Raw genomic sequence first — 24,965 nt, forward strand, 5'->3', positions numbered from 1 at the left:
ATTTCATCTTTGAACAACATACTGTCTGTGTGTATGTGTTTGTGTGTGTCTTGTAACCATAAGCATTATTTCCTTGGTGTTTGAAACTTTGCAACAGTGAATTTTCTAGATTGATCCTACTTTCATCTGTTTCAGTAATGCTTGCAACTACATCTATTGGTCTGAAAGAAAAATTGCACCTGACATGTTATAAAACAAGGAAGATTGTATTCAAGACTACTTAAACAGGGTGAAGACTACTGGAATAGAGGAGATAGATTAAACTTAACTCCACTGAAATAAAAGGTGGGAGGATTTTTACATGGTGGAGTAAGCTTATGGGTATTTGGAGGAAGGACAGTCAATGGGACTAAGTCATCTGTGTGTCTAAGTGTGTGTCTAAGTGGTCCTTTCACTTTTCAAAGTTAGGTTCCCACTCTTCTATAGAGACTGGGAAATAAAAGCACTATCTCCTTCAGTCATTACTTTTTAAAGGTATGGCTCCCAAATGCTTAAGAAAGACATTTCTTAAGATATTCTGGCTTGGAGGCACCTAGGTGGCTCAGTCGATAAGTGTCTGCCTTCACCTCAAGTCATGAACCCAGGGTTCTGGGATCAAGCCCCACATTGGGCTCCCTACTCTGCTGGAAGATTGCTTCTCTGTCTCCCACTCTCCCTGCTTGTGTTCCCTCTCTTGCTGTGTCTCTCTCTGTTAAATAAATAAATAAAATCTTAAAAAAAAAAAAAAAGATATTTTGGCTTGTAGGAGATTTACATCTCAAAGGGGCAGAGAAAGATTTACGATTGTTAAGTTTTCTAAAAGTAAGTTTAGCTCCAAGAAAAGGGAGGTCAGGGGCCTAGACTTAGGAAGAAACCTGTCTAATATTTGGTCATGCTGAGGGGATTGTTTCGTTAGTCTCATCCATGGTATTGAGTCTTCAGATTCTCACAAGACAAAAGAAGATAGAGATAATTTATGGGCATCTAAGTAGCTCAGAAGGTGTCTACCTTCTGCTTGGGTCATGATCCCAGGTCCTGGGATCAAGGCCTGTGTCCAGCTCCCTGCTTAGTGGAGAGTCTGCTTCTTCCTCTCCGTCTGCTCCTCTCCCCTGCTCTTGCTCCCTCTCTATCATGGTCTCTCTTAAATAAATAAAATTTTTTTAAAAAAGATAAAATTTATATAAATTCCTAGGCAATACAGGTATTTTTTTATTTGTTCATTTAATATATCTGGGTTATTTTTCTTTATTTTTAATGTTAAAATGAAATAATATATGTAAATGATATAATCATTGTTTTAGTTTAAATTGGAATGTGCATGGATCTGGTCGCAACATTTTGTGTATCAAAAAGCAAAACAGTGACCTCATGTTATCAAACAAGAGCAGCTGAATGAAAGGTAGAAGATTAAGGGAAACATCCGTGGTCTACAATTATGGCAAAACAAGTTATAAAAATTATTCCCTTCTCAACAAAAACTGACTTTACACCTATATATGAATAACAAAATCCAAATGAACTAAAAGGAACTCGAGACCATGTCATGACAATTGTGATGCTGGTAAGCAAAGCAAACATTTATTTTCATAAATATTATCTCATATTTTACCAGTTGTAGAAACCAGTAAAAAAGAGATTTTCAAGAAGAAAGAGTCAATAATGTAAAATGATAGGAAGTACAAAATGTAAGTAATATATAAAAATGGAAAAGGAGTGGAAAAAATCATTGTGTTAATTGGTTAAGAGGCTATTGCTCAGCTTTGAGTCTTCAGTGCTTTAATAACACCAATAAAAACCAGTGTGTGAACTGGCCAGGTGAATGAGTTCCAGATGTAATAGTGAGGATAACTGGTGTTTCACTTTATTTATTTATTTATTTTTTTTTTTGGTAGGTGGCAGTTTTTTTGTTTGTTTGTTTTTTATTTTTTTTAAGGCTTTTAATAAAATTTTTTATTTTTTATAAACATATATTTTTATCCCCAGGGGTACAGGTCTGTGAATCACCAGGTTTACACACTTCACAGCACTCACCAAAGCACATACCCTCCCCAATGTCCATAATCCCACCCCCTTCACTTTATTTATTTATTTATTTTTATTTTTTATTTTTTATTTTTTATAAACATATATTTTTATCCCCGGGGTACAGGTCTGTGAATCACCAGGTTTACACACTTCACAGCACTCACCAAAGCACATACCCTCCCCAATGTCCATAATCCCACCCCCTTCTCCCAAACCCCCTCCCCCCAGCAACCCTCAGTTTGTTTTGTGAGATTAAGAGTCACTTATGGTTTGTCTCCCTCCCTTCACTTTATTTTTTAAAGAAATATGCCACAAGGATTTTGAAGGAATATTAGTGTTAAGAAAAAATGTTCTACGTTTAGATGTGACCGACCTAAATAATTTTCTACTCTTAGAGAAGAGAGCATATGGAACAGAAAATATTGAAATTTCAAAGGCAAGAGGATATCCAAAAGAATGCCGGGTTCGGTGAGAGAGGCTGACAGATGGGCGGAATGAGTTTAGAAAGGAAAAAGGCCTTAGCTTTGAGAAAGAAAATGAGGAAAACAAGAAAAGTAAAGAAAGATTTCTAGTTTCAGTTAGCCTCATTATTTTCATCCAGTTTTCACTGCTATGTGATCGATTCCATAAATATTAAGGATGTACTGTTTTCAAAAGGACTTCAAAAGAATTATTTTTAGCACAGGCTTTTCAAAGCTGCATTTCATTTTATAGATGTTTCTAGTCCTGGTCTTTAAAAACCAATAAAAAATATAATTCATCCTGGATGCATTCTTATTTCTCATAGTGAAGGAGTATTATCAAATTTGATAGGAAAGGTGAACTCGAACTATCTGCTAATTTGTGACATCTTAGGGAGATAAGTTATTGCTGTTTAATATTCTCCTATTCATATAACTGGTGAAAAGACATCATGCTATGTCAAATACCATTTATGTCATAGCTGTAGTATGAAAATGTTTGTTTTTATTTACAACATTATATAGGTACTTTGGTAATTGATAATTTAGGGGTAAAATGTTAAAAATGACAAAATCATAATGATGATATTATTTTCTGAGTCCACTTCTTTTCCTTTTTCTCAAGGTAGGGTTTTTACCAAAAAGCATGATTTGTGCCTATCTAAAAGATCCTTTCTTACTAGAATTCCTACCCAAGATATTTACCTGCGTTATTTTACTGAGCAAGGACATTTAAAAGACAATTAAAATTCAACTATACTTTGCTTAAACAATTTGAATGATTAACTATAGAAATTAGCTTTGAGTAAATTCATAAAATAAATAGATCCTTGATACTTCATAATTAAATAGAACCCCAACTTCCTTCCAGCATCTAATTCTGCATTCATATGATCAGGGGTGCTATTTTAAAGTACTTTCAGGAAACGGGGGTAATGATTTTATTGTTGTTGTTCTTGCATTATTAATGAACTCTCATTCAGACTACAGATTGGCAATTGAAGTTGTTAGATAATGGAAAATGAGTATACGAATTCCTAATAATATATACCAAAAAAAAAAAGGCCTCCCCATTCCTATCCATCCTCTAGAAGCTTTACTGCTTCTTATAACACTTTAAGTGCTTTTTTTATAACAACATAAGGTGTAAATAAGTAAATATTGTTATTTCCTCAAGCAACTGAGTAAATTAAGCCTTACTAATTTATATCAATAATTGCAAATTGTATAGAAGCTAATACACATAACCCCTTTTAAATGCTATTTGTATATTCCAAAATGTACATTTCCAAGATAGGAGCAAGCTGATATATTAAATTTTTTAAAATGCTGGTTGGCTGGGAAAGGAAAAGAGACGACACACTGTTGTTGGTGCAGATAGGCTTATGACATGGCTCTGAAGTATGTTTTGTAACTTCATTGTGCCCTTAGATATATCTGAGCTCAAACATATTTCCCTTTTCTTTAGTTTTCTAGTCATAAATTTTATTTTCACAAAAGAATCTCATCTTGTCAATTATTCTGTGATGCTCATAATGGAAATTCTTAAAACGTCAAGAATGGAATCTGATTTTAGAATCTTTCTAGTGATTCTCATCAACTGATAGATTCTCTTATTTTATCCTGTGAGATACTGGTCCTGAAAATGTTCCATAAATAAAGGTTTTTAAAAACATATACTCTGCGCCTCTCTGAGATATTGCAGTGTGCATGTCACCATATTCAAAGCTCTGAGAAGTTCTGCAAGAAAGCAAATTTTATTCGTATAGGCAGTCGCCAAACTTTGTTTGTTCTGCTTTCTTTTAACATGATCCCTCTTGACCTTTTTCTGAAGTAAGTTTTGGCAAACACTATTTCAGATAATATAACTGTGCTTAGATATCAATTTTCTTCATTCTTTCATCTTTCCTTAGAAATGATTATCAACTGAGCTCTAAGGCATATAAGCCCTCTTGCATGAAATTCAGGCTTCTGCCAAAGGAAAAATGAGTAAGAGATATTACATTCAAAAGCTGACGTCCCTGACACATTATATAACTAGGATACATAACTAGCTAGTCGGCTGCCATGATGGAATGAGGTCTCCTGAGTTTTTCTGTACAGAATCCCCTTCCTTACATACATTCCTATATTAATAGTTTATTCATCAAGTATTGTTGTGTTTACACAAAAAAAAAAAAAAAAAAAAAAAAAAAAAAACAAGACAAACCAAAAAGCCTGAACCTTAGAGGACACGAAATCTCTTCTCTTTCTTCTATCCTGTTCCTCCTGTCCTGAGGCATCTCAGAACACAGGACCACCAAACAAAAAGAATTAACATGGACATATCAGACTGAATGGAAATTATTGGAATTTGTAAAGTTAATGCTTTGAAATGTCAGCTTTAATTAAATTTATCAAGTTTAATTAAATTTGACAAAAGATCTTGAATACCAACTCTAACAAGGAACCAGTTTTAAATTTTGGGACAATAAGGAAGAGTAAGGCATGGCCCCAACTCCCTAGGTGTTCACAGTCTCCTTGAAGAGAAAGACTGGCATCTAATTATAATAGGACAAATTATGTATACAGTCATTTACTATTTCTTAATTTGCTTTGCCTATGTAATTTCTTTCCAACTGTTTATTCAATTTGGCATCATGTGGGACTGGCAAATACTCGTTTTCCACTTAAATATTTGTGTTGTCTTTAATAGAAAATAAGTAGAAAATCAATTTTTTATTTGTCTGATGATGTGATTAATGACTTATAGATCCATTTCTCTCAGCAAAATTTTGTCAGTCATCATGTGATCCAAAATCCTACTGATATTATAAGAATTGATGTGGTTGGAGACTTTTAACTAATTTAACTACTTAGAAGAGTGGGCAGTGGTCACTCTGTCTCTAAAAGAGCTTCTTAGCAGAGGTTAAAAAGCTGACACCTGATATTTTGTATCTGCAAAGAGATGCTTCCTCATTAAAATTTAAAACATGTTCAATGTCATTTAATTGAAATTCACTTTATGTTCTATCTACAAATCATATTTTATTGTGGAACTATATAATTGTAGAATATTTGACAAGCAATCTGTGCATTTAACAATTTTAAGTCTATAGTTATAAACAGGACATAATCTCATAGCCTTGTCTTTGTGTTCCTCTGCATTGAGCTTATATTCCTGGAAGCCATAGGTGTAGTCCTTTCCAAAGCCAGTAGTATCTCTTCCGAAGATAAACTCAAGAAGTCATATAGTTTTAAGTAATGGAAGTCTTCTTCAGAATTGTAGACATTCATAGGCAAAAATACACTTTCACCTCTAGGGGAAGGTCCGCAGCAAGTGCCACCCAGGTCTTTGCAGTGGCCTGACTCTGATTCACCAGCTTCATTCTGTTCACAGAGCACCTTTGAGTACAGCTAGACTATCCTTATGAGTAACTTGTCAGAAGTGAATGTGGGCCAAGTTTGTATTCAGTTCTCACAATATTAAAAAACCGGGGCTATGGGTTATATGGCAGTGCTTCTAAACTGATTACCCAAAACAGAGGCTCAGCTTGATGCCAATTCTTTACATGAACTGGCAGACTAAACAAGTACCTTTTGAGGTTCATCCATCACAATTTATGATACATTAAGCTAAATCTAATGTTCTTTCAGGCTGGTGTTGTGGGATTTTCAATAGTTTGACTAAGAAATTGCATTTGAGGAAAGGGATTTCTCCTTTCTTCTTCCAAAGAATTTCTTTAGTTCTATAGAGTCTTGTTATGTCTATTGGATCCTTGTTATACTCTGGTACTAATCGCAGATTGATTCTAAGCATTTGAAATCTTAACTGGTTAGCAGGAAATGACTTTAAATTAACATTGCATGAACTATTGGAAACTGTTCGCTGAAAAAGAGAGTGTTTAATTATAAACGAAGGAACCTGCTTCCCAGTTGATTAACTATATTAAACACTTTATATTTCCAAAGCTCTACACTATTGCTAATAAGCTGCTTCTCACAATGGGTCTCGGAGGGAGCTTAATACTATCACCTCCTTTTTATAAATGATGCACTTGACCCATAAAAATGAGATTGCCTATATTGGACCACATAGAAATGAAAAACTAGACTTAGGTTTCAAGATATTAATGTACCTGTGCTTAGTTGACAGAGCCATGCTTTTAGGTATCTGAACAGCCAAAGTTAGAAAATCCATTAAATTTAACTTACTAGAGATGATGACATGCACTCTTGTGCATGGGTACACACACACACACACACACACACACACAGTATTTCTTTTTTCTTAGAATGCTTCTGTTCCATATGCTAAAGTAGGTATTCTGTTATGGGGTAACATAAAACAAACTCAGTGAGATGACTCTCCAGTCTAATGATCCATGCTGCTTATTCTGATGTTTCTTAACTTAAGCGCACTTGCTACACTGACTTGTCCTTCTTTTCCTTTTTAGAATCTGTCATTTGGAAGACTAATGCGATTGACACTGGCCAAGTTATAAGTGGTCTTATACTGAGAAAAACAATTATTTGTAGCAATGAGCTCATTTTAAAAGCCCACTTGATTATGGTGCTTATTATTAAAAATAGTTGTATATCATATTGAATTTTATTTATGGGTTATTAGATTTATAAACTTTAATTTTCTTTTACTTTGGATTTTAAAAGTTATTTTCCATTAATAAAACAGTTTGTGGGGTGCCTGGGTAGCTCAGTGGGTTAAGCCTCTGCCTTCAGCTCAGGTCATGGTCTCAGGTTCCTGAGATCAAGCCCTGCATGGGGCTCCCTGCTCAGTAGGGATCCTGTTTCTCCCTCTCCCTATGCCTGCCTCTCTGCCTACTTGTGATCTCTCCCTGTCTGTCAAGTAAATAAATAAAACTTAAAAAGAAAAAACATTTTGTAACACAAAATATATATTGTGATTTAATTTTATTATTATTATTTTTAATCCATGGCTTTTGGATTGTTTTTGTTGTTTAAGTCTAACTAATCTGAAGAGTTTTCAGTTCTCTTAATTGCAATATCAGTTTAATATGACACTGTGCAGGGAGCAGAGCTAGACAACAGTAACTACCTAGTAAATAAATGGTAGTCACTGAAACATCAGAATTTTTGTTTGTATATGGCCACCAACATAATTTTGAAATGAAATTTATTTAAAGGTATCCCATATGAAATTATTAATAAATTAACATATGTATTTAAACTTTTAAAGATAAGAATTGTCTGTTTAAAATTTGTATTTAGCCATAGCATTTTTCTATAGAAACAGAAAAAGCAAAATTCTTACCAAATAAAGGAAAGTCATTTGAATATTATGGTGTTAACAAAAGTGAATGACCCTTGGAATACTGTTTTTTTAGAATTATTTTTTTAAAAAGGAAAAAAAAAGTATGATACGGTTTACTATGTATGAAAAAACTTTAATTGCTGGGGTGCCTGGTTGGCTCTGTCAGTTAATCATCTGCTTTTGGCTCAGGTCATGATCCTGGGATCCTGGGTTGGAGCCCTGCCTCTGGCTCTCTACTCTCTACTCTGCTTCTCCCTCTTACTCTGCATCCCTCCCAGCTAGTGCTCATTCTCAAGTGCTCTCTCTCTCTCAAGTAAATAAATAAAACCTTAAACAAAAAGAACTTTCATTGCATTTTAATTATATGTGCACAATGTGTTACAGAAATTTAATATCATTTGGATTTTCATATTTGATATTAATATTATCATTTGAATATATCATTGAATTTTATATGTGTACAATATTATATACCAAATACAGTAGCCAATAGGCATTTTCAACACTTTTCTCTTTATAGATACAAAGTCCTATTTCAATCCCAATAAAAATATAAAAGTATGGCACTGGGTAACAGGATGGCATAATTTCTCCTAATTTCATCCAACTGTCATGTACTGATAAAGATATGGCTAGGAATAAATAAGGTTCATAAGTGTCATTTTAGTGTGGAAAAATGTAACAAACAATAATATGAGAATGTGATTTAAACATTTGTCTTTGGTGTTTTCATTAAGACTGAAGTCTTGTGCCTTTTCTAATATTTTTTAAGATTTTTAAGTAATATTTACATGCAATGTGGGACTCCAGCTCACAACTCTGAGATCATGAGTCTCACATTCCACCAACTGGGCCAGCCAGATACCCCTTCTAAGCAATATTTTAAAGGACTTTTTGACATTCATATTGCTTCAAACTTCTAATATTTACTATCAATGCAGAGTGTGGTTTTGCTAGACAAGAGTATCATAAATATCAGATGGATAAAAATCAGATGTATAATCTATGAGTACAGAATTTGGTCTACGAATACATAAGAGTAAGTGTTATGTCTGCTTTGTTCATCATGTATAATCAGGGCCTCATCTAATACCTCATCAGGAGCCCTATAAATTTTTCTTGAATAAAAAGAAAGATGTAAGCATCATTTTTGATACTCATTTATCTCTCCTCACTAAGATGCAAATAAAAGAGAAGGTGAAAATATTTGGGGCTGATGAATAAAAAATAATTAAAAGCAAAAATTTTTAAGATTAAAACTTATTATCTCTAGTGCTTCTTACATAGTTCTTCAGATTTCCATGGTACTTCCTGCATTAATGGGATGAACTAAGGGAAATCAGGTTAAACTCGGGAATGTAGTTAAAAGGCCTCCACTCTCTGAGGATCTTCTAAATTCATGTAATTTCTGCCAGTGTCATTTATATATGGTTTGATGGTAAAAGTGAATGGACAATATTTTATTCTGGTAATTACCTTGCTATGCATATGCTACATATTGTCATAGAGGGATAGAAAGTGATATTAAGGGAAAGGGAAATAGGTAGGATGTTAGTAGAGAGAAGAATATGTATATAAGAATCCCTGCCAGAAAAAGGAACATACCCTATTCTTCATTGAGTCCTGTAGTATCTATCATTCAAAGTCCAGAACTGGTGCCCTTAGGAGACCAGTAGAAGACCCTTCAGAAGCCTCTGGTCATCTTCATTGCTGACCCAGGCTGTGAGAACAGTACTGACCTTGCACCCAGAAAGCACTACTGTTGGAATACAGACACAGCATGTTTTCCAAACCATCTGCTGAGAGGTTCTTCTGGCCATCTGCACGAGAGAGCCAGCAAACTGTTTCAACTGGAAACATCTCTCTGTGGTGGAATAGGACAGTCACAGCAAATGTTTTGAAAACAATTTTCGGGGCGCCTGGGTGGCTCAGTGGGTTAAAGCCTCTGCCTTCGGCTCAGGTCATGATCCCAGGGTCCTGGGATCGAGCCCCGCATCGGGCTGTCTGCTCCGCGGATAGCCTGCTTCCTCCTCTCTCTCTTTCTGCCTGCCTCTCTGCCTACTTGTGATCTCTGTCTGTCAAATAAATAAATAAAATCTTAAAAAAAAAAAAAAAAAAAAAAAAAAAAAGAAAACAATTTTCTTTTTCAGTTCAGATTATTTCAGTCCATGAAAATGCATTATGAATGTGAACTGACTCAATTCTTTCCAACTAGTTTTGGTCAGCATGTAGATAAAATCATACAAGAATTTTCTTTAATCTGACATTTGTGCAATATTTGAGTTGTCTGGGAAATTGTGCCTTAATTAAGGGATAACATAGATATCAAATTGGGCTTAATGATCCATTATTATTTTTAATTCTAATATTAATGATGTTATATAAACAAGTTGCATCATTTGTTCAAATTTCAATGGCAATAATGTTTAAGTATGATATAGACTTAAAGCATCTTTTATGTCACTGGAAGATATTACCCAATTTATAAAAACCAGTGTTTAGAGTCTCTAATTGACTTAGGTCTTCAAATATTTACAGGTTATTTGAATGAGGCTTATTGACATGCATGCTGCTTGGAAATAACAAACATATATGCACTTATTTTATTTTATTTTATTTTATTTTATTTTACTTTATTTCAGCTCAGAGATGACTACCTAAGTAAATGAATCACAACATTATGGAAGTAACACTAACTACTTATGGAATTTTTATGTTGTAGCATTAAAAAAAGGACGATTTTGGATCACACCAGATCCTTATCACAAAGATGACAACATCCAGATTGGGCGTGAGGTGAAAATATCTTGCCAAGTAGAAGCTGTTCCTTCTGAGGAGTTAACATTTAGTTGGTTTAAAAATGGCCGTCCATTAAGAAGTTCTGAGCGGATGGTTATTACCCAGACTGATCCGGATGTCTCCCCGGGAACGACAAACTTGGACATCATTGATTTAAAATTCACGGATTTTGGGACATACACATGTGTAGCATCTCTGAAGGGAGGAGGAATATCTGATATCAGTATTGATGTTAATATATCCAGCAGCACAGGTAAGAAGCATATTTGTGATGCAAAATGTGTTCATATTGAGAATAATTTCTTTACATTTAGCAGGCAAGTCTCCAGCCAAGCTAAAACCATTCTTATTCTTTAAGTTTCCTAAAACCAAAATCTAACATTCTGAATGCCCAATAAATATCATGTAAAAGACATTGCTATTTCTATTTTGATTTAGATTTATATGAGATTTTATAGAAATACTGCAAATAAAAGTAATAGCATTGGCTATGATAGGTATAGGCTTCCAGTTTTTTTTTAATTAAATAATAGCTTTTTTTAATTAACTAAGAACCCTCTATAGACTCTAAAGTTATATTAATTAATAAAGTTAAACAACGAATGCTTATAGAGCTAAGACAATTTTGGAAACATTAAACAAACAAAATGTTTAATCCCAAGAAGAAAATACTGAGAAATAATTTAGAAGTACTCAAATATAAGATTTATAAGAAATACATTTTTCACCAATGAAAACCAATGATAAATGTGTTAAACTTGTAATCAGATGTGACTTTCTGAAGAACGTTATGACAGAATCTCTTCACAATGAGATTGAGTAAAGAAAAAATATATTGGAGTGAAATTCCTTCTTTTAAGGTTAGAAATGAAAAATATGATCTATTTTCTCCCAATTAAATGTACATTTGTAGATGAGGTAAATTATAGGATTATGGTATGGGAGGAGACACGAGCTCACCTATTAAGATGTTTGAAAGCCCTGTGATTCTGTGAACTGTAATCAGCGTGCCTCCAACAACACCAAAGTAGCTTTATTTGTTTTGCCAGCTTGTTACCAGAGTGAATTTCAGTTTAGTATTTTTATATAATTCAAGGGTGAATAATATGTGTTGAAAACGTAGAGTGCACATGTAGCCAGCAGACCTACCGTTTTGAGAACATTTAAACAGTTTTTCCTTTCCAGTCAGGCGGCATTTTGACTCTCACTCGGTAACAGACTGGCCTGTGATTTCGTGTCTTCTCATGATCTAAATTGCAATACACGCTAGATTGATTTTACTCCTGTTGGGATTTAGGTCCATTCTTCAGGCTGACCAAATGTGCTTGCTTTTCACATTCTGCATTATTTCTAGGAGATAACCCATTTTTATCATCTACCTTTAATGTAAAAGGAGGTTAGAGTGATGAGAATTACTTGTGTTTGGACAGATACCCTTTTCTAGAATATATAATAATAATAATAACTGTTTGAATAGTAACTATCATCTAACCTTTATTTCCAAATCTGTGCTAGCGCTAGGAGATGGATGCATTTCAGGATATCTAATAGGAAGCTCTTGATATACATGATCGTCATTCGGTGAATTTTTCATTCGGTCAACAAATATCCATTGATCGCATACATCAGTGTGCTAGGTGACATCCCACAGTGATATTTCCTGTCAGAGTGACAACAGTTTTGTAAGATCCAGGATTTTCTGTCCTTATTTATGAATGACGATTTTCCAGAATTATGAGCATTGCTTTTCTGTTTGCTTGTTTGCCTGTTTTGTTTACTTACCGCTGTTGTTTTCAGAACCAGTGACACAAACCCAGATCCAAAGAATCCAGGTTGCTTTCAAAACAGACTTGTCTGATGGTAGCATGGTTCATTAAACTTAGATGGAAGAGGGAGCATAGAATGAACAGAAGAAAGGAGCATTATATAATATCTACAGGATTAATTCTAACATGCATTTTTAAATATACAACTTACATTACCCACTTCAAACTATGTGCTGTAAATGACAGAGAAGATAACTAGCATTGACTCATGAACTTTCTAAAAATCCTAAAAGAAAAATGCGAAAAGATGACCAGAAAAGCAGAAAACATTCGAGAAATGCCTCTTAGTTATGAAAGTTTACTTGTAATAAGTAATGTTTCTTAAATGATTATTATTCTGTCTGGTTACCAAAAGTAGCAATACCAGAAACAAAAGAGATATATGAAGTCCTCCTTCAAAATATACCCCTTTGCTGCCCCCCCACCCCATCTCAGACAGACTGGTTATTATCTGTCTCCTGGTTGGAGTGGAAGCTCCCTGAAGGCTGGGCCTTTGTCAGTACTGCTCATTGTTGTAATCTCTGCATCTGGAACAATACACGGCACTTTGCAGATATCAGAAAATAATAAGAAATGAGCTCATTTGTTCACATAGATTTCCTTTCTAGGTTTTCTTTCCTTCTTTTCACTCTGAAAGACTGGCATTTGGTCTCTCTCTTCCTGATCTTGTTGTTCCCCACTAACTTTAAGGAAAGTTGTTCAGCACACTAATTTATACTGTGATTTAAGATGTTATCACTCTTAGGGGCAAGAAGAGCTCCACCATTTGTAGTGTCCACTGAAAATATGAAGCAGACCTCTTGCTCAGAACTTACTAAGAATTTCACAATAGCAACATCAAAACATTAAGCATAGGGCCCTTCCAAGTTAGTCTGCATAGGTGTCATGGTCATGGGGCTGGCCTGTGCAGACTGTATTCTGATAGAGAGGCCTGAAGAAGAGGTTTAACCCAAAGGATGAGTCACTGAAGGCAATCCCATACTCTATTTTTATGCCCAAACTGGCTTTGATGTTCTGTTTTGATTACAGTAGAATGGAATACCAGATTATAGTATAAAGATTTGTAGATCTAAGATTGTGTGATTCAACTGGTATCAAAAAAAAATTATTTTTATCCTCACATAATAGAAGATGACACTTAGGGACGCCTGGGTGGCTCAGTTGGTTAAGCAGCTGCCTTCAGCACAGGTCATGATCCCGGCATCCTGGGATCGAGTCCCGCATCGGGCTCCTTGCTCGGCAGGGAGCCTGCTTCTCCATCTGCCTCTGCCTGCCATTCTGTCCGCCTGTACTAAAATCTTAAAAAAAAAAAAAAAAAAAAAAAAAAAAAAAAAAAAGAAGATGACACTTAAAGTGGTGCTTTAATATGAAATAAAGATATTGAAGATATTCTGGGGGGTAGAGTTTGAACAGTGAGAGTAACAAGCCATAACATGGAGGAAAATCTTGGACTCCATTAATTCTATGAACCACACAGTAAGATTCAGAGGAAATTCCCACAGATTGGGCCAGTTAAGTCAATTAGAAGGAAACTACTGTTAAGATATAAGTAAATATGTTGGGGGGGGGGCTCTTAGATTCTGGATTTTGCTAGTTGTATCATTACTATTTTAGGGAATTTGGAATTGACCAGGTGGTCAATGATTTTCTTGTGTTAGACATTTTCTATATGTTAAATGTAATCTATTTAGGGTGTTTGTCACACAAAATCTCACATTGTATCCTGGTTGCTACTGTGTACAAGATACATACATGAAATTTATTAAGATGAGGGTGAGGCCCCATAAGGCACTTCTACTTAATACAGTTAGAAAACTATTTTTTTAATTAACATATAATGTATTATTTGTTTCAGGGGTTTACAGGTCTGTGATTCGTCAATCTTACATAATTCAGAGCATTCACCATAGTACATACCCTCCCCAGTTTCTATCCCCCAGTCACCTCCTCCCTCCCAACTCCTCCTCTCCAGCAACCTTCAGTTTGTTTTCTGAGATTAAGAGTCTCTTATGTTGACAGCCACATCTCTAGATACAATTTTGAGGACTTTTAAAATTAAAATATAAAATATCTCAGAAAGGTAAATGCTAGTTGACAGAATTTTTAATATTTAAAAAAATAAAATAAAAACTGAAAAGGAAACCTACATGTAGTTTGGAGTTTGCCTCATACATTTGAGTAACAGAAACTATGATATGTGATTATAGATTGTATCTTATTCCCACATTAATTCAACATTAACTTTTTTTCCTCCTAACTCTATAAACATTCAAATTATTTTATTGTAAGCATTTGTTGTTTTGTCTTTTCAAAATCTATGTTTCTGGTAGATTCTTCAGCTGAATGATTGCTCTATTTCTGGCCCTACATCATATGCTGATGGACAAATGGGCCTTGTTCTTAAGGACCTTACTACCTAAGGTTTCAAATTACTTAGTTATCAAATGACTTAGAAATAAGGCACAATCTATAGTGGGAAGGAAGCTCTACTTAAATTTGATCAGCCTTCTGTAGGAATGGTGAATGCTTTCTTCAGTATAGCCCGGGAAAGTTTCAGAGAAAAATGGCATTTGAGTTAGATTTTAATGGAAGTAATATTGTAATAGTGACAGTGGAGGGAGGGGATAGTTGGCAAAATGTACAGGATGAAGAAAGTCCCAGAAATATTGTGTGATTCTTCATGTTCTGCTTTTACCATAGGATTAGTATTAATTGATATTAATATAAGCAAGTTATATTGGTTTCTTTCGATTTCATTGCTATCATTACTAAAGCTTACATCATACCTGTAGGCTGCAGATAACTTTAAAAACCACATTGTACTAATGGTGAATTACCACAGTAATTTAGTTTCACTTAATTAATTAAGTGAACTAATTAATTAATTTTCAGTAACTTGTCAGTTAAAAATAAATATACTGAAATTTTCCATCATTACAATTCAATTTCGTTAAATGAAAATCTTCCACATACTTGCTGAAAAATGCATGTGCATGTAAGACAAAAATTCTGGCAACAGTTAAAAATCAATTCTTAAATTATTCTCACCTAATTGTTATTCATTTGAAAAAATATAATTGTTATCATAGATATTTAATTTTCAGAAGGCTTGCTGAAAAATATTCCTTTGCTTCCTCCAGTGTGGTTCTGTGGTGAAGTCCTCAGGTGCCTGTTAGCTTGCAGGCCCTCATCTGCATGACCTGACGGACCTGTAGGTTTATAGGAAATTCAGAAGCATCTGCATCATGCTAGAAAATATAAACTGCGAGAAAGGGTAGAATTCTGATGTGAGACATCTGGTGGGCAAATAGAGCAGAAGACTAAGTACGGATTTGATGATTCTTTTTTCCCTCTCATGTTAGAATACAGGAGCATTTTGTATAGCAGAAAATTGAACTAGATTTAGGGGGTTAAACCAGAGGCAGCAACAGAAGCATAGGTGCACAGAGGTGACCGATTGGAAAAATTTTAGCTTTGCTGCTGAGTACCTGACTGGTTAGTATGATCGTGACAGTTAACAAATGTCTGTACAAGTATTCATATTGGTGGAATAAAAGTTCTTGATAATGTAGGGATAGGGTATACAACTAATAAGAAAAGTCAATGAGCTACAAGGCAAAAGAAAAATGACTAAGTCCAGTTCACTGATTAGGTTCTTTGCCCCTTTCCAGTTAAGGAAGAAGAGCAGCTCATGAAATTCTGATTAAAACTGAAGTCCTGTAGAATGACTATAGATGAATGATAGATCCTTTTATGTAACAGGACGCCATAAGTAATACCCACACATGCCAGATCTGACTGTGCTTTGCTCAGAGGAAGCTTTCATGCAGTCAAAAGTTATGTAATTGCTTCCTAAGTTACTGGACCCAGAAAAAATCATTTTCTTCCTTGACTCCAAAATTAGGAAGTTCAATCCATAACCTCTAAATTAATGGTGAAGAACAGAGGCCAGCAATTTTTTTCTGTAAAAGGCCAGATAGTAAACATCTTTAGGTTTGTGGGCTATGTGGTTTCTGTTGCTACTATTCTACTCCACTCTTACAGTGGGAAAGCTGCCCCAGACAATAAAATGAATGAGCATGGCTGTATTCCAATACAACTTTATTTACAAAATCAGGTGGTGGGCCATATTTGTCCACAGGCCATGGTGTGCTCATCTCAACCAAGATTTCAGAACTCTATTAAGAAATAAATAATGAACTGAACTCTGTGGAAATATTAAAAAACTAAGTTAAACCCAGTTAAACCCACAAATAACTGTTATTTGTCTATACAATCACTATATATTTTCTAGAGAATGAGGCAGAATCTCAGTCTTTCTTTATTCCTCATTCATCTGTATATCTTATTGAGTCCCTTGTCTGCTAGGGTGATCAGAGCAAGGTCTCCTGAAATTACTTGAAACTGCTCAAGTGTCATTCCTAATATATAAGATTTTCTACTGCCATTCTATTCTGCTTGTGGCCTCTTCTACCTATTTTATATCTGTTTCTACATTTAAAAAATTTTTTTTCTTTGAATGGTTAAGGAGACAGTGATTAAAACACAACTTTAAAAAAATGAGACACCCAGAATCTCCTGATTATGGGGGTGAATGGCTGATTGGCAACTTTTCACACTGGCCTCAGGCAGGACTGGTTCTTACAGACTTAATTTACTTTCAGTGCTGAAGCTTCCCCTCTTAGTTGACTCTTGTGCTTATTGGAAGGGGTATTATATCTCTCCTTGATTTGAGCCAGAAAGAAGAACTGTATTCTGAGCAGTGTGTCAGTAGGGAGACTGTTGCTCCAAAAAACAGTGAATTAGCTCTTCTACAGTCTTCTTAGAGACTGTTCTCTTCTCCTCCAGTGTTGGGATGGAAACTAAATGTGGCTAGCATATATCTTTACTGTGGTATATATAGCCTTAAATTGCTGTTGTACCTAGTGAATTTCTAAGAGAGACACTGAACTGTAACATATTGTTTTTAATCGCCACATACACAGAATGTTCCTTAGGAAATATCAGGCTACGCATACTCATAGAGATACCTAATTCCTTTCATCTGTGCTTTCAGTAAGGGATGGTTTGACTGGTAGCCTGTATGGTAGGCACGGTTATCGAATTCATATTTAGATACAGTAAATTTTACCAAGAAGAGTATTTTATTTACCTATTTGAAGCGCTACCTATTTGAAAGTAACTTTTACTCTTTAAATTAAATGTTTTTATTTTAAAAAATATTTAATAGTTTGGAATTATTTCTTCTGCTTACTTAGGTGAATCTCGCACTGTTTAGTGGCTGATGCGGGTTTTCTACAATGGAGACATGTAAATGCAACAATCTAGAAGAGTTAGGAGTGGCTATGGAACTTTTCTGGAATCTGTGTTTGTATAATTATTATGGCTTTTATTTAGATTGTATGTTTAAACTAATAAAAGAGAAGTAGTATAAATAGCAAAGTTTTCTAAAGATATTTATACTCACTCTTAAGTAAGTTTAAGAAAATATCGGTTGTCCGCAACAAATATTATTATTACTCGCATTCCGTTTTATTATTTTTTTTTAATTTATTTTTTATTTTCAGCATAACAGTATTCATTATTTTTCACCACACCCAGTGCTCCATGCAATTCGTGCCCTTTATAATACCCACCACCTAGTACCCCAACCTCCCACCCCCCACCCCTTCAAAACCCTCAGATTGTTTTTCAGAGTCCATAGTCTCTCATGGTTCACCTCCCCTTCCAATTTCCCCCAACTCCCTTCTCCTCTCTAACTCCCCATGTCCTCCATGCTAAGTGGGTAGGAGAAGAATAAATGAAACAAGATGGGATTGGGAGGGAGACAAACCATAAGTGACTCTTAATCTCACAAAACAAACTGAGGGTTGCTGGGGGGAGGGGGTTTGGGAGAAGGGGGTGGGATTATGGACATTGGGGAGGGTATGTGCTTTGGTGAGTGCTGTGAAGTGTGTAAACCTGGTGATTCACAGACCTGTACCCCTGGGGATAAAAATATATGTTTATAAAAAAAAAAAAAAAGAAAGGACCAATACCCAACTTTTGTAGCAACATGGACGGGACTGGAAGAGATTATTATGCTGAGTGAAATAAGTCAAGCAGAGAGAATCAATTATCATATGGTTTCACTTATTTGTGGAGCATAACAAATAGCATGGAGGGCATTCCGTTTTATTATTATTGTCATTTGTTTCAGGCACCATTAATGGAGATTTTAGGTTTTGGACTTAACGTCCAGTTCTTTGTTGTCTTTGATAACAACCATGCAAATAGTCAAAAAACCCTTGGTTGAATATTTTCAAGGTAAAGGTACCTTCATAAGGCTTACCAAGTACCATATTAAAATATGATGAATGACCTAAGATAAAAATTGTTAAATTACACAAAATTGAGGCAAAGACCTTTGCAAAAACCTGAAATTTCTGAAGTTTTCTTAATGGAGATAGGAATGCCACCACAAGAAATGTACACAGTATTTATGGCTCACATTGTAAGTGTTTTTTTTCCTTCCATCTGGTATATCTGACATTTATTTCACAGTTTCTCAGCTCTAAAGAAACTGCCCTGAGTGGAGGAAGGTGGAGGTTTAGCAATTTAAATTTGAAAGGCAAGGTCAACTGACAGGGCAAGCAAGAATAAAGCCACGTGTTCTAATATGACAAAGAGAAATTAAGTATAGCTGTCACCTGCAATTCTGGGATAAATTCATGAAACATAGTGTACATTCAATCCAAAAAAAGTTTTATTTGACAACCACAATAGGAAAGGAGATACTGGTAGAAATAAAAATCGGTAGGATCTAATTCATAATTGATTTGATATCCTAGTAGAAATACACTCGAAAAACTTTAATAACAGATGAAGTCTAGTGTTGCTTTACAGACTATCAGAGAAATATAGAAACATGTCGAAGGAAATGTTTTAATCTGGTCAGCAAGAGTTTGATGGAGCAGGTGGCCTCTGAGCTAGATGAAAGATTAAAGGGGCACCTGAGTGGCTCAGTCGTTAAGCATCTGTCTTCAGCTCAGGTCATGAGCCAAGGGTCCTGGGATCAAGCCCCACACTAGGCTCTCTGCGAGGCGGGAAGCCTGCTTCTCCCTCTCTGTCCCTGCTTGTGTTCCCTCCCTCCCTGTCTCTCTCTCTGTCAAATAGGTAAATAAAATCTTAAAAATTAAAAAAAATAAATAAAAAGAAGGATTAGATGTCACGTATCTTAGAAGAAAATGAATATAATTCAATCCTATTCACTCAGTCAAGAATGACAAAATAATTTTATCAAAGGGGCAGTAGGATCAGATTGGTGTTTGGGGGCCTATTCATTGCATGAGACTTCAGCGATCCGAAAAGAGATAGAGAAAGAAGGGTGGAGAGGTAAAACAGCTATTTTTAAAGATAGTTTTTATCTCTAAAAAATTTTTTAGAGAATTTTTTTTTTTTTTTTTTTTTTTTTTTTTTAGAGAGAGAGAGAGAGAGCTAACAGAAAGGAAAATTTTATTAGGAGGTGATAAGGCAGTGGAGATAGACAGTCCTTTATGGATGTGTCCTGAGAGGAAAAACCGAAAGCCTTAGATAATAGAAAAAGCAGGAGCTTCAATCAAGAAGGTCATCTGAGATGTCTGTAAACCTCTTTGCATCTTAGATTCCTTATCTCTCCATTATAGCTTTGGGATATTTTTAAGGAAAAGTTTAGGGCCTTTAATACCTCTTCATCAGCATGAAGAGGCATGTAATAGATTACATTTGATACCTTAATAATGATGCATGATTTTGATAATGGAAGCAGCTCTCATGTTCCTTCAAGTGAAAGTGTTGTGAATTGAGGGAGGGAGAGAGGATGGGTGGGACGGAGGGGGAGAGATTTATAGAAAGTAACATTGACACTAATTCTTTTTGCAATAAGATCATTTAAATAGGGAATATTTGAAATGTTTTTAGTTGGCCTTATTAGTAAGTTATAAATTGTTTTGAGAAGTATGGATTTTATCATAGTTTTTGCTACTTACTTTTTTTGAGAGGGCATAATGCAAAGATTTGCTACATTAATTTCCTATTTTCTATAATTGTTAAATAAACATTAATTATGTTTGTAATTAGAATTTTCTCACTTAAAATTGAATCTCTGTAATTATGGAAATGAACATTGGATTCATAGTTTTTCTCTAGTTATTCATCTTAAAATGCACTTCTTTCCCCCAAATATCAAAACAAAGTTTCTACCTTACAGGTTATAGTTTAACAGTGGTTAGTTACTATTGTGTAATTACTTTTCTATGTGCTGAATATTTTCTTCATTCAGCAGAGTTAGACATTTTTTTGGAATTCCTGGATTACATTAAGATAAGAACAGGTCAATGAGAAGTACAAAAGAATACCCAATTTGTGCTTCCTATACTCTTAATCCTTTTAAAATGCAAGCAATGGGGACATTGGAACTATCTGAATTTTAAGTCAGTCAATACAGGTTTCTCTAATGAGGACTGAACACCATTAGTTAGTTTCATAATTTGCATTTGAAACTATAATAACTATCAATAATTTACTAGAGTAAATTATTACTACACTTTTGACAATATGTTCATTAACTGATGAACAATAAATGTCTCCATCGAATTTTTATTTAAGAATGGAATATAACTTAAGGTATATTATTTAAAGTTATAGTACCAAACTTCACTCTGGATCTTTTGCCTATAGGAGAAGAGATTTGTGGGAAGTAACAGTGTATGTACTATTTATGTAATTATGATCACACTTCAGAATTTTATGTTTGCAGATGACACTGCCAATTTACCATTATCAACTGAGGGACAGAGAAGTGAATAGAACTAGAAATGGAGACTAGGCTCCTAGATTTCATAGTTTGTTCACCATTTTGCTTGTGGAGCAGAAGCTCTAGAATCCTAGATCTTTTGGCATTAGAACAATTATTTTAGTGATTTAATTTGTTTGTAGTATGTGGGTTTCATTTTAGAGTTTAGAGTGTCTTAAATGAAAGCTATTTATTTCAAGAGCTCTAAAACAAAAAATTAGAATTACCATAGTGCAAAGAACTTTCCCCAAAGAATATGCTTACAAATGAATACATTTTAATAGCAAAAGGACCTCATTAATTTTCATAGTCTTAATTTCTCATCCTTTATTATGGCATATCAATGAAGTTAGGAAAGAGATTATATAAATTTAGAAAATCATTACAACTGGAATTTTGGTGATATAATTTTGGGATATGTCTGAATTATATATTTTTTAAAGATTTTATTTATTTATTTGACAGACAGAGATCACAAGTAAGCAGAAAGGCAGGCAGAGAAAGAGGAGGAAGCAGTCTCCCCGCTGAGCAGAAAGCCCGATGCGGGGCTAGATCCCAGGACCCTGGGATCATGACCTGAGCTGAAAGCAGAGGCTTTAACCCACTGAGCCACCCAGGCCCCCCGAATTATATCTATTTTTAAAATAAAAGATTATTGGGGCAGGTCGTCAGACACCACTTTGTAAGACATTTTTAAAATATTTCTGACTGTCTCATTTACTGCCATGGATTTTAAATATTGAAGACATTTCTTGATTACCTAATACCTTTCATTTTATAGAGAGGAAAATGGGCCCAAAGCTTAGGTACTTGCTTACTTCCTATAGCCACATTCTGAATTAAGTTTACAATCTCAGATTCAAAATCCAGTATAAGAGCTTTCAGCACACTGTACAATATTATGTATCATAAGTGGATCATTCTCAGGGATTCTGAATTCAGTTACCCTCTTTGATAAGGGCTTTGCATGGAAGGATCACTAAAGACAGGTCTAAAAATATTCTGAAGGATTCAGGTAACATTCTAGTTGGATCCTGTGACCATGCCATCTGTTGATGACAGAGCACAACCATCTCCCCTACTTTGAGAACACCACTCCAAAGAGTGTTAGGATGCTAGGTCCCGTTTACTAGTCTTATTCCAGTCACAAAAGCCAAGTGGGACCTTACGCTATTCCAACCAAGGCACATAGCTTGAAGAGTACTCATTCCACCAAAGAGCACCACTTTCAATATTATATTAGGTTAAAAATCCTCTCATGTAGCTCAACATAATTATACTTATCTTATCTTCTGGAAAAGGGTGGGCCCAGGGTTGGGTCTTTAAAATACTACTTTACTTAACCACATCTGGGATCTGAGTGGCATAATTTAAACAGTAATGGTAACCCTAGAATATACATTAAAACTTACAGCACACAAACATGGATCACATTGTTTATGGTGAAGCATTTTTTTTTTAATTTTATTGCAGTATGACAAAAGCCCGAAAAATGCATGAATGTCAGCTTGCAGCCTAGGAGTGACAACACATGTTATATAACCACAAAAGATTTAAGAAACAAAGCTCTACGCTATGCTGAAGATTCAAAGTAATTTATAGACCACATAACACAGAATACCTACTTATAAAAACAAACAAACAATAATCTAAGAAGTTTGGAGTGTTTTTATATTCCAATTGCTAGGCTAAACCCTTTATTTTTTTTTTAATATTTTATTTATTTATTGGGGGAGGAGGCGTGAGCAGGAGGAGGGGCAGAGGGAGAGGAACAAGCAGACTCCCCGCAGAGTGGGGAGCTTCACACAGGGCTTGATGTGGGGGTCCTCACCGGGGTCATAACCTGAGACAAAGTCACATGCTTGACCAACCGAGCCACCCAGGTGCCCCGTGGCTAAACACTTTAAAATGAGAACTTCACTGAATCCTCAGAACACCATTTGAAGTAGGTTCTGCTGTGATTATACTCATTTTACAGATGAGAAACCTGAGCTTTAGAAAGCGTAAGTTACTGTACGAGGTCTCAGAGTTTCTAAGAAGTGCAGAAGGTACTGAACATAGGTTATTTCTGGCTGTAGAATCCGGATCCTTTACAGAAAACACACAGCCTGTCAATGGAACGAATGCTGAGATTTCAGGCTCCTGAGATAAACTGTGACAAAGGAATTTTTCATGAATGAATTCCTCTCAGAATTCTCAAATCATATTGTGTCTGCCTTTCATAAACATCTTTGAATAAGTGAATGGGGCTTAAGAAGTCCTGTTGGTTCAAAGTCAGCCTAAGTAGCAGCTTAGAATCAGGACTGAAAGCATTAGAAAAGGGGATGTGACCATGATTTGCAGGGAAACAGCAGAATAAAGGATACCAGGCTGCCCTCAAGTGCCTGACAGGCAAATACGTCAGTATTTCCAAAATTTTGGAGCTGTTCTTTAAATGATAACTAGATTAAGAAGACGTGAAATGTGAAGCATATCATTACACTTTAAAGAAAGTTTCGATGTACAACATGAAATATACTAGTAATTTAAATATGTGAAGTAGCAATAATAAAAGGACAGGCAGTTCAAATATCTGCATCTAAAATGCATTTAATATGAATTACAGTCCACTATAAATGAAACATAAGTAGTCCACTTTCATCAAGTCTGTCTAAATAATACTCGTAAACAAAATATATTTAGTTGACATTTAAGCAGAAATATCCTTGCTTAGGAATAAAATGCAATGTAAAACTCTATTAATAAAATGGTACTAACTCTATTTACACCCACATATTAGCTCAGCATGAGTTATGTATCATTCTAATCAATGGCATTATATGAGTTTTTATGTGGTTTTAAAATTAAGCTCATATTTTTATTGTATCATTCCATACTTCTACAGACTGCCAGAAGGGAGCATAAAATGTGATCATGCATTGGTAGAGTATTTGTTCATAAAGTATTCAGGCGTTATAAAAAAAAAAAAAAAACCTCCTCCTATTTTTTAATTGACCAGTTAGTTACCTACTAACAGATCTGTTAATTAAACCTCATTTGCCCTAAAGAACATGTGGCCTTGATCTGTTGATGGAACATTGTGTTCACTGGTTATTTCATTTTGCTCTTGACAAAGCGTGAAAGAGCCAGCTTCATTTTATGTCAAAATGTTTATTAATATGGCAGTAGTGTCTATTTTCACAGGAGAAGGCATAGTCAGTGATACACAATCAGTGGTGTAATTAGGGAATTTGTAAACCACGAGCATTGTCCAGAGTGAACATTTATAAGGGGCCTAACAATGTCACATGGATTCTACAAGTAGACAAATAGCCTTTTTACTATAGAAGCAAATTGATTTTTCTAGCCATTCTGCATTGAAGAGTTCACCACTGTGAGCAACAGTTGCTGCTCTAGAAAGTAAAATAAATTGTGGATTGCTTTAAAGCATCTTTCTTTTGCTATGCTTTCATAAAATGCATTTGATATATAATTTATAGCTTATCATCCTTTTAATTTAGAATTCCTTCATCCACAAGAAAGCAATCACATAATTAACATGATCAGACAGTTCCTTTTTACTTACCAGTCTGTGGTTTTCATGGCAACACCCTGACCTTTGTGAAAATGGACAGCACTGACATTTTGTCATCCTCATAAGGGAGGAATAGATGTGTTTAGGAATGTCTAAACCTCTTTACTTCATAGAAACAGAATGAGAGCTGGGATATCTGTATTATGTGCCATTTTAGGTTAATATCCAAACACATGGATCAAATTATTGTGTCTAATGAAAGAAATTTGCAACCTTC

The 24,965-nt window shown here is 34.9% G+C and overlaps 1 protein-coding gene across 3 annotated transcripts in view; it reads left to right on the forward strand.

Moving 5' to 3' along the window:
- MDGA2 (MAM domain containing glycosylphosphatidylinositol anchor 2) overlaps positions 1-24,965 on the forward strand; it is a 996,453-nt gene that overhangs the window by 588,838 nt on the left and 382,650 nt on the right. For all 3 annotated transcript variants that reach the window (XR_014312926.1, XM_082735224.1, XM_082735225.1), the window contains exon 7: positions 10,460-10,789. Coding sequence is in view for 2 of the 3 variants with exons in the window: in XM_082735224.1 (XP_082591350.1) it covers positions 10,460-10,789 (330 nt within the window). In the remaining variant the exon portion in view is untranslated. The remainder of the gene's footprint in view (positions 1-10,459; positions 10,790-24,965) is intronic.

This window comes from Mustela nivalis (assembly GCF_964662115.1).
Source record: "Mustela nivalis genome assembly, chromosome: 6".
In the NCBI taxonomy this organism is placed as follows: Eukaryota; Metazoa; Chordata; class Mammalia; order Carnivora; family Mustelidae; genus Mustela; species Mustela nivalis.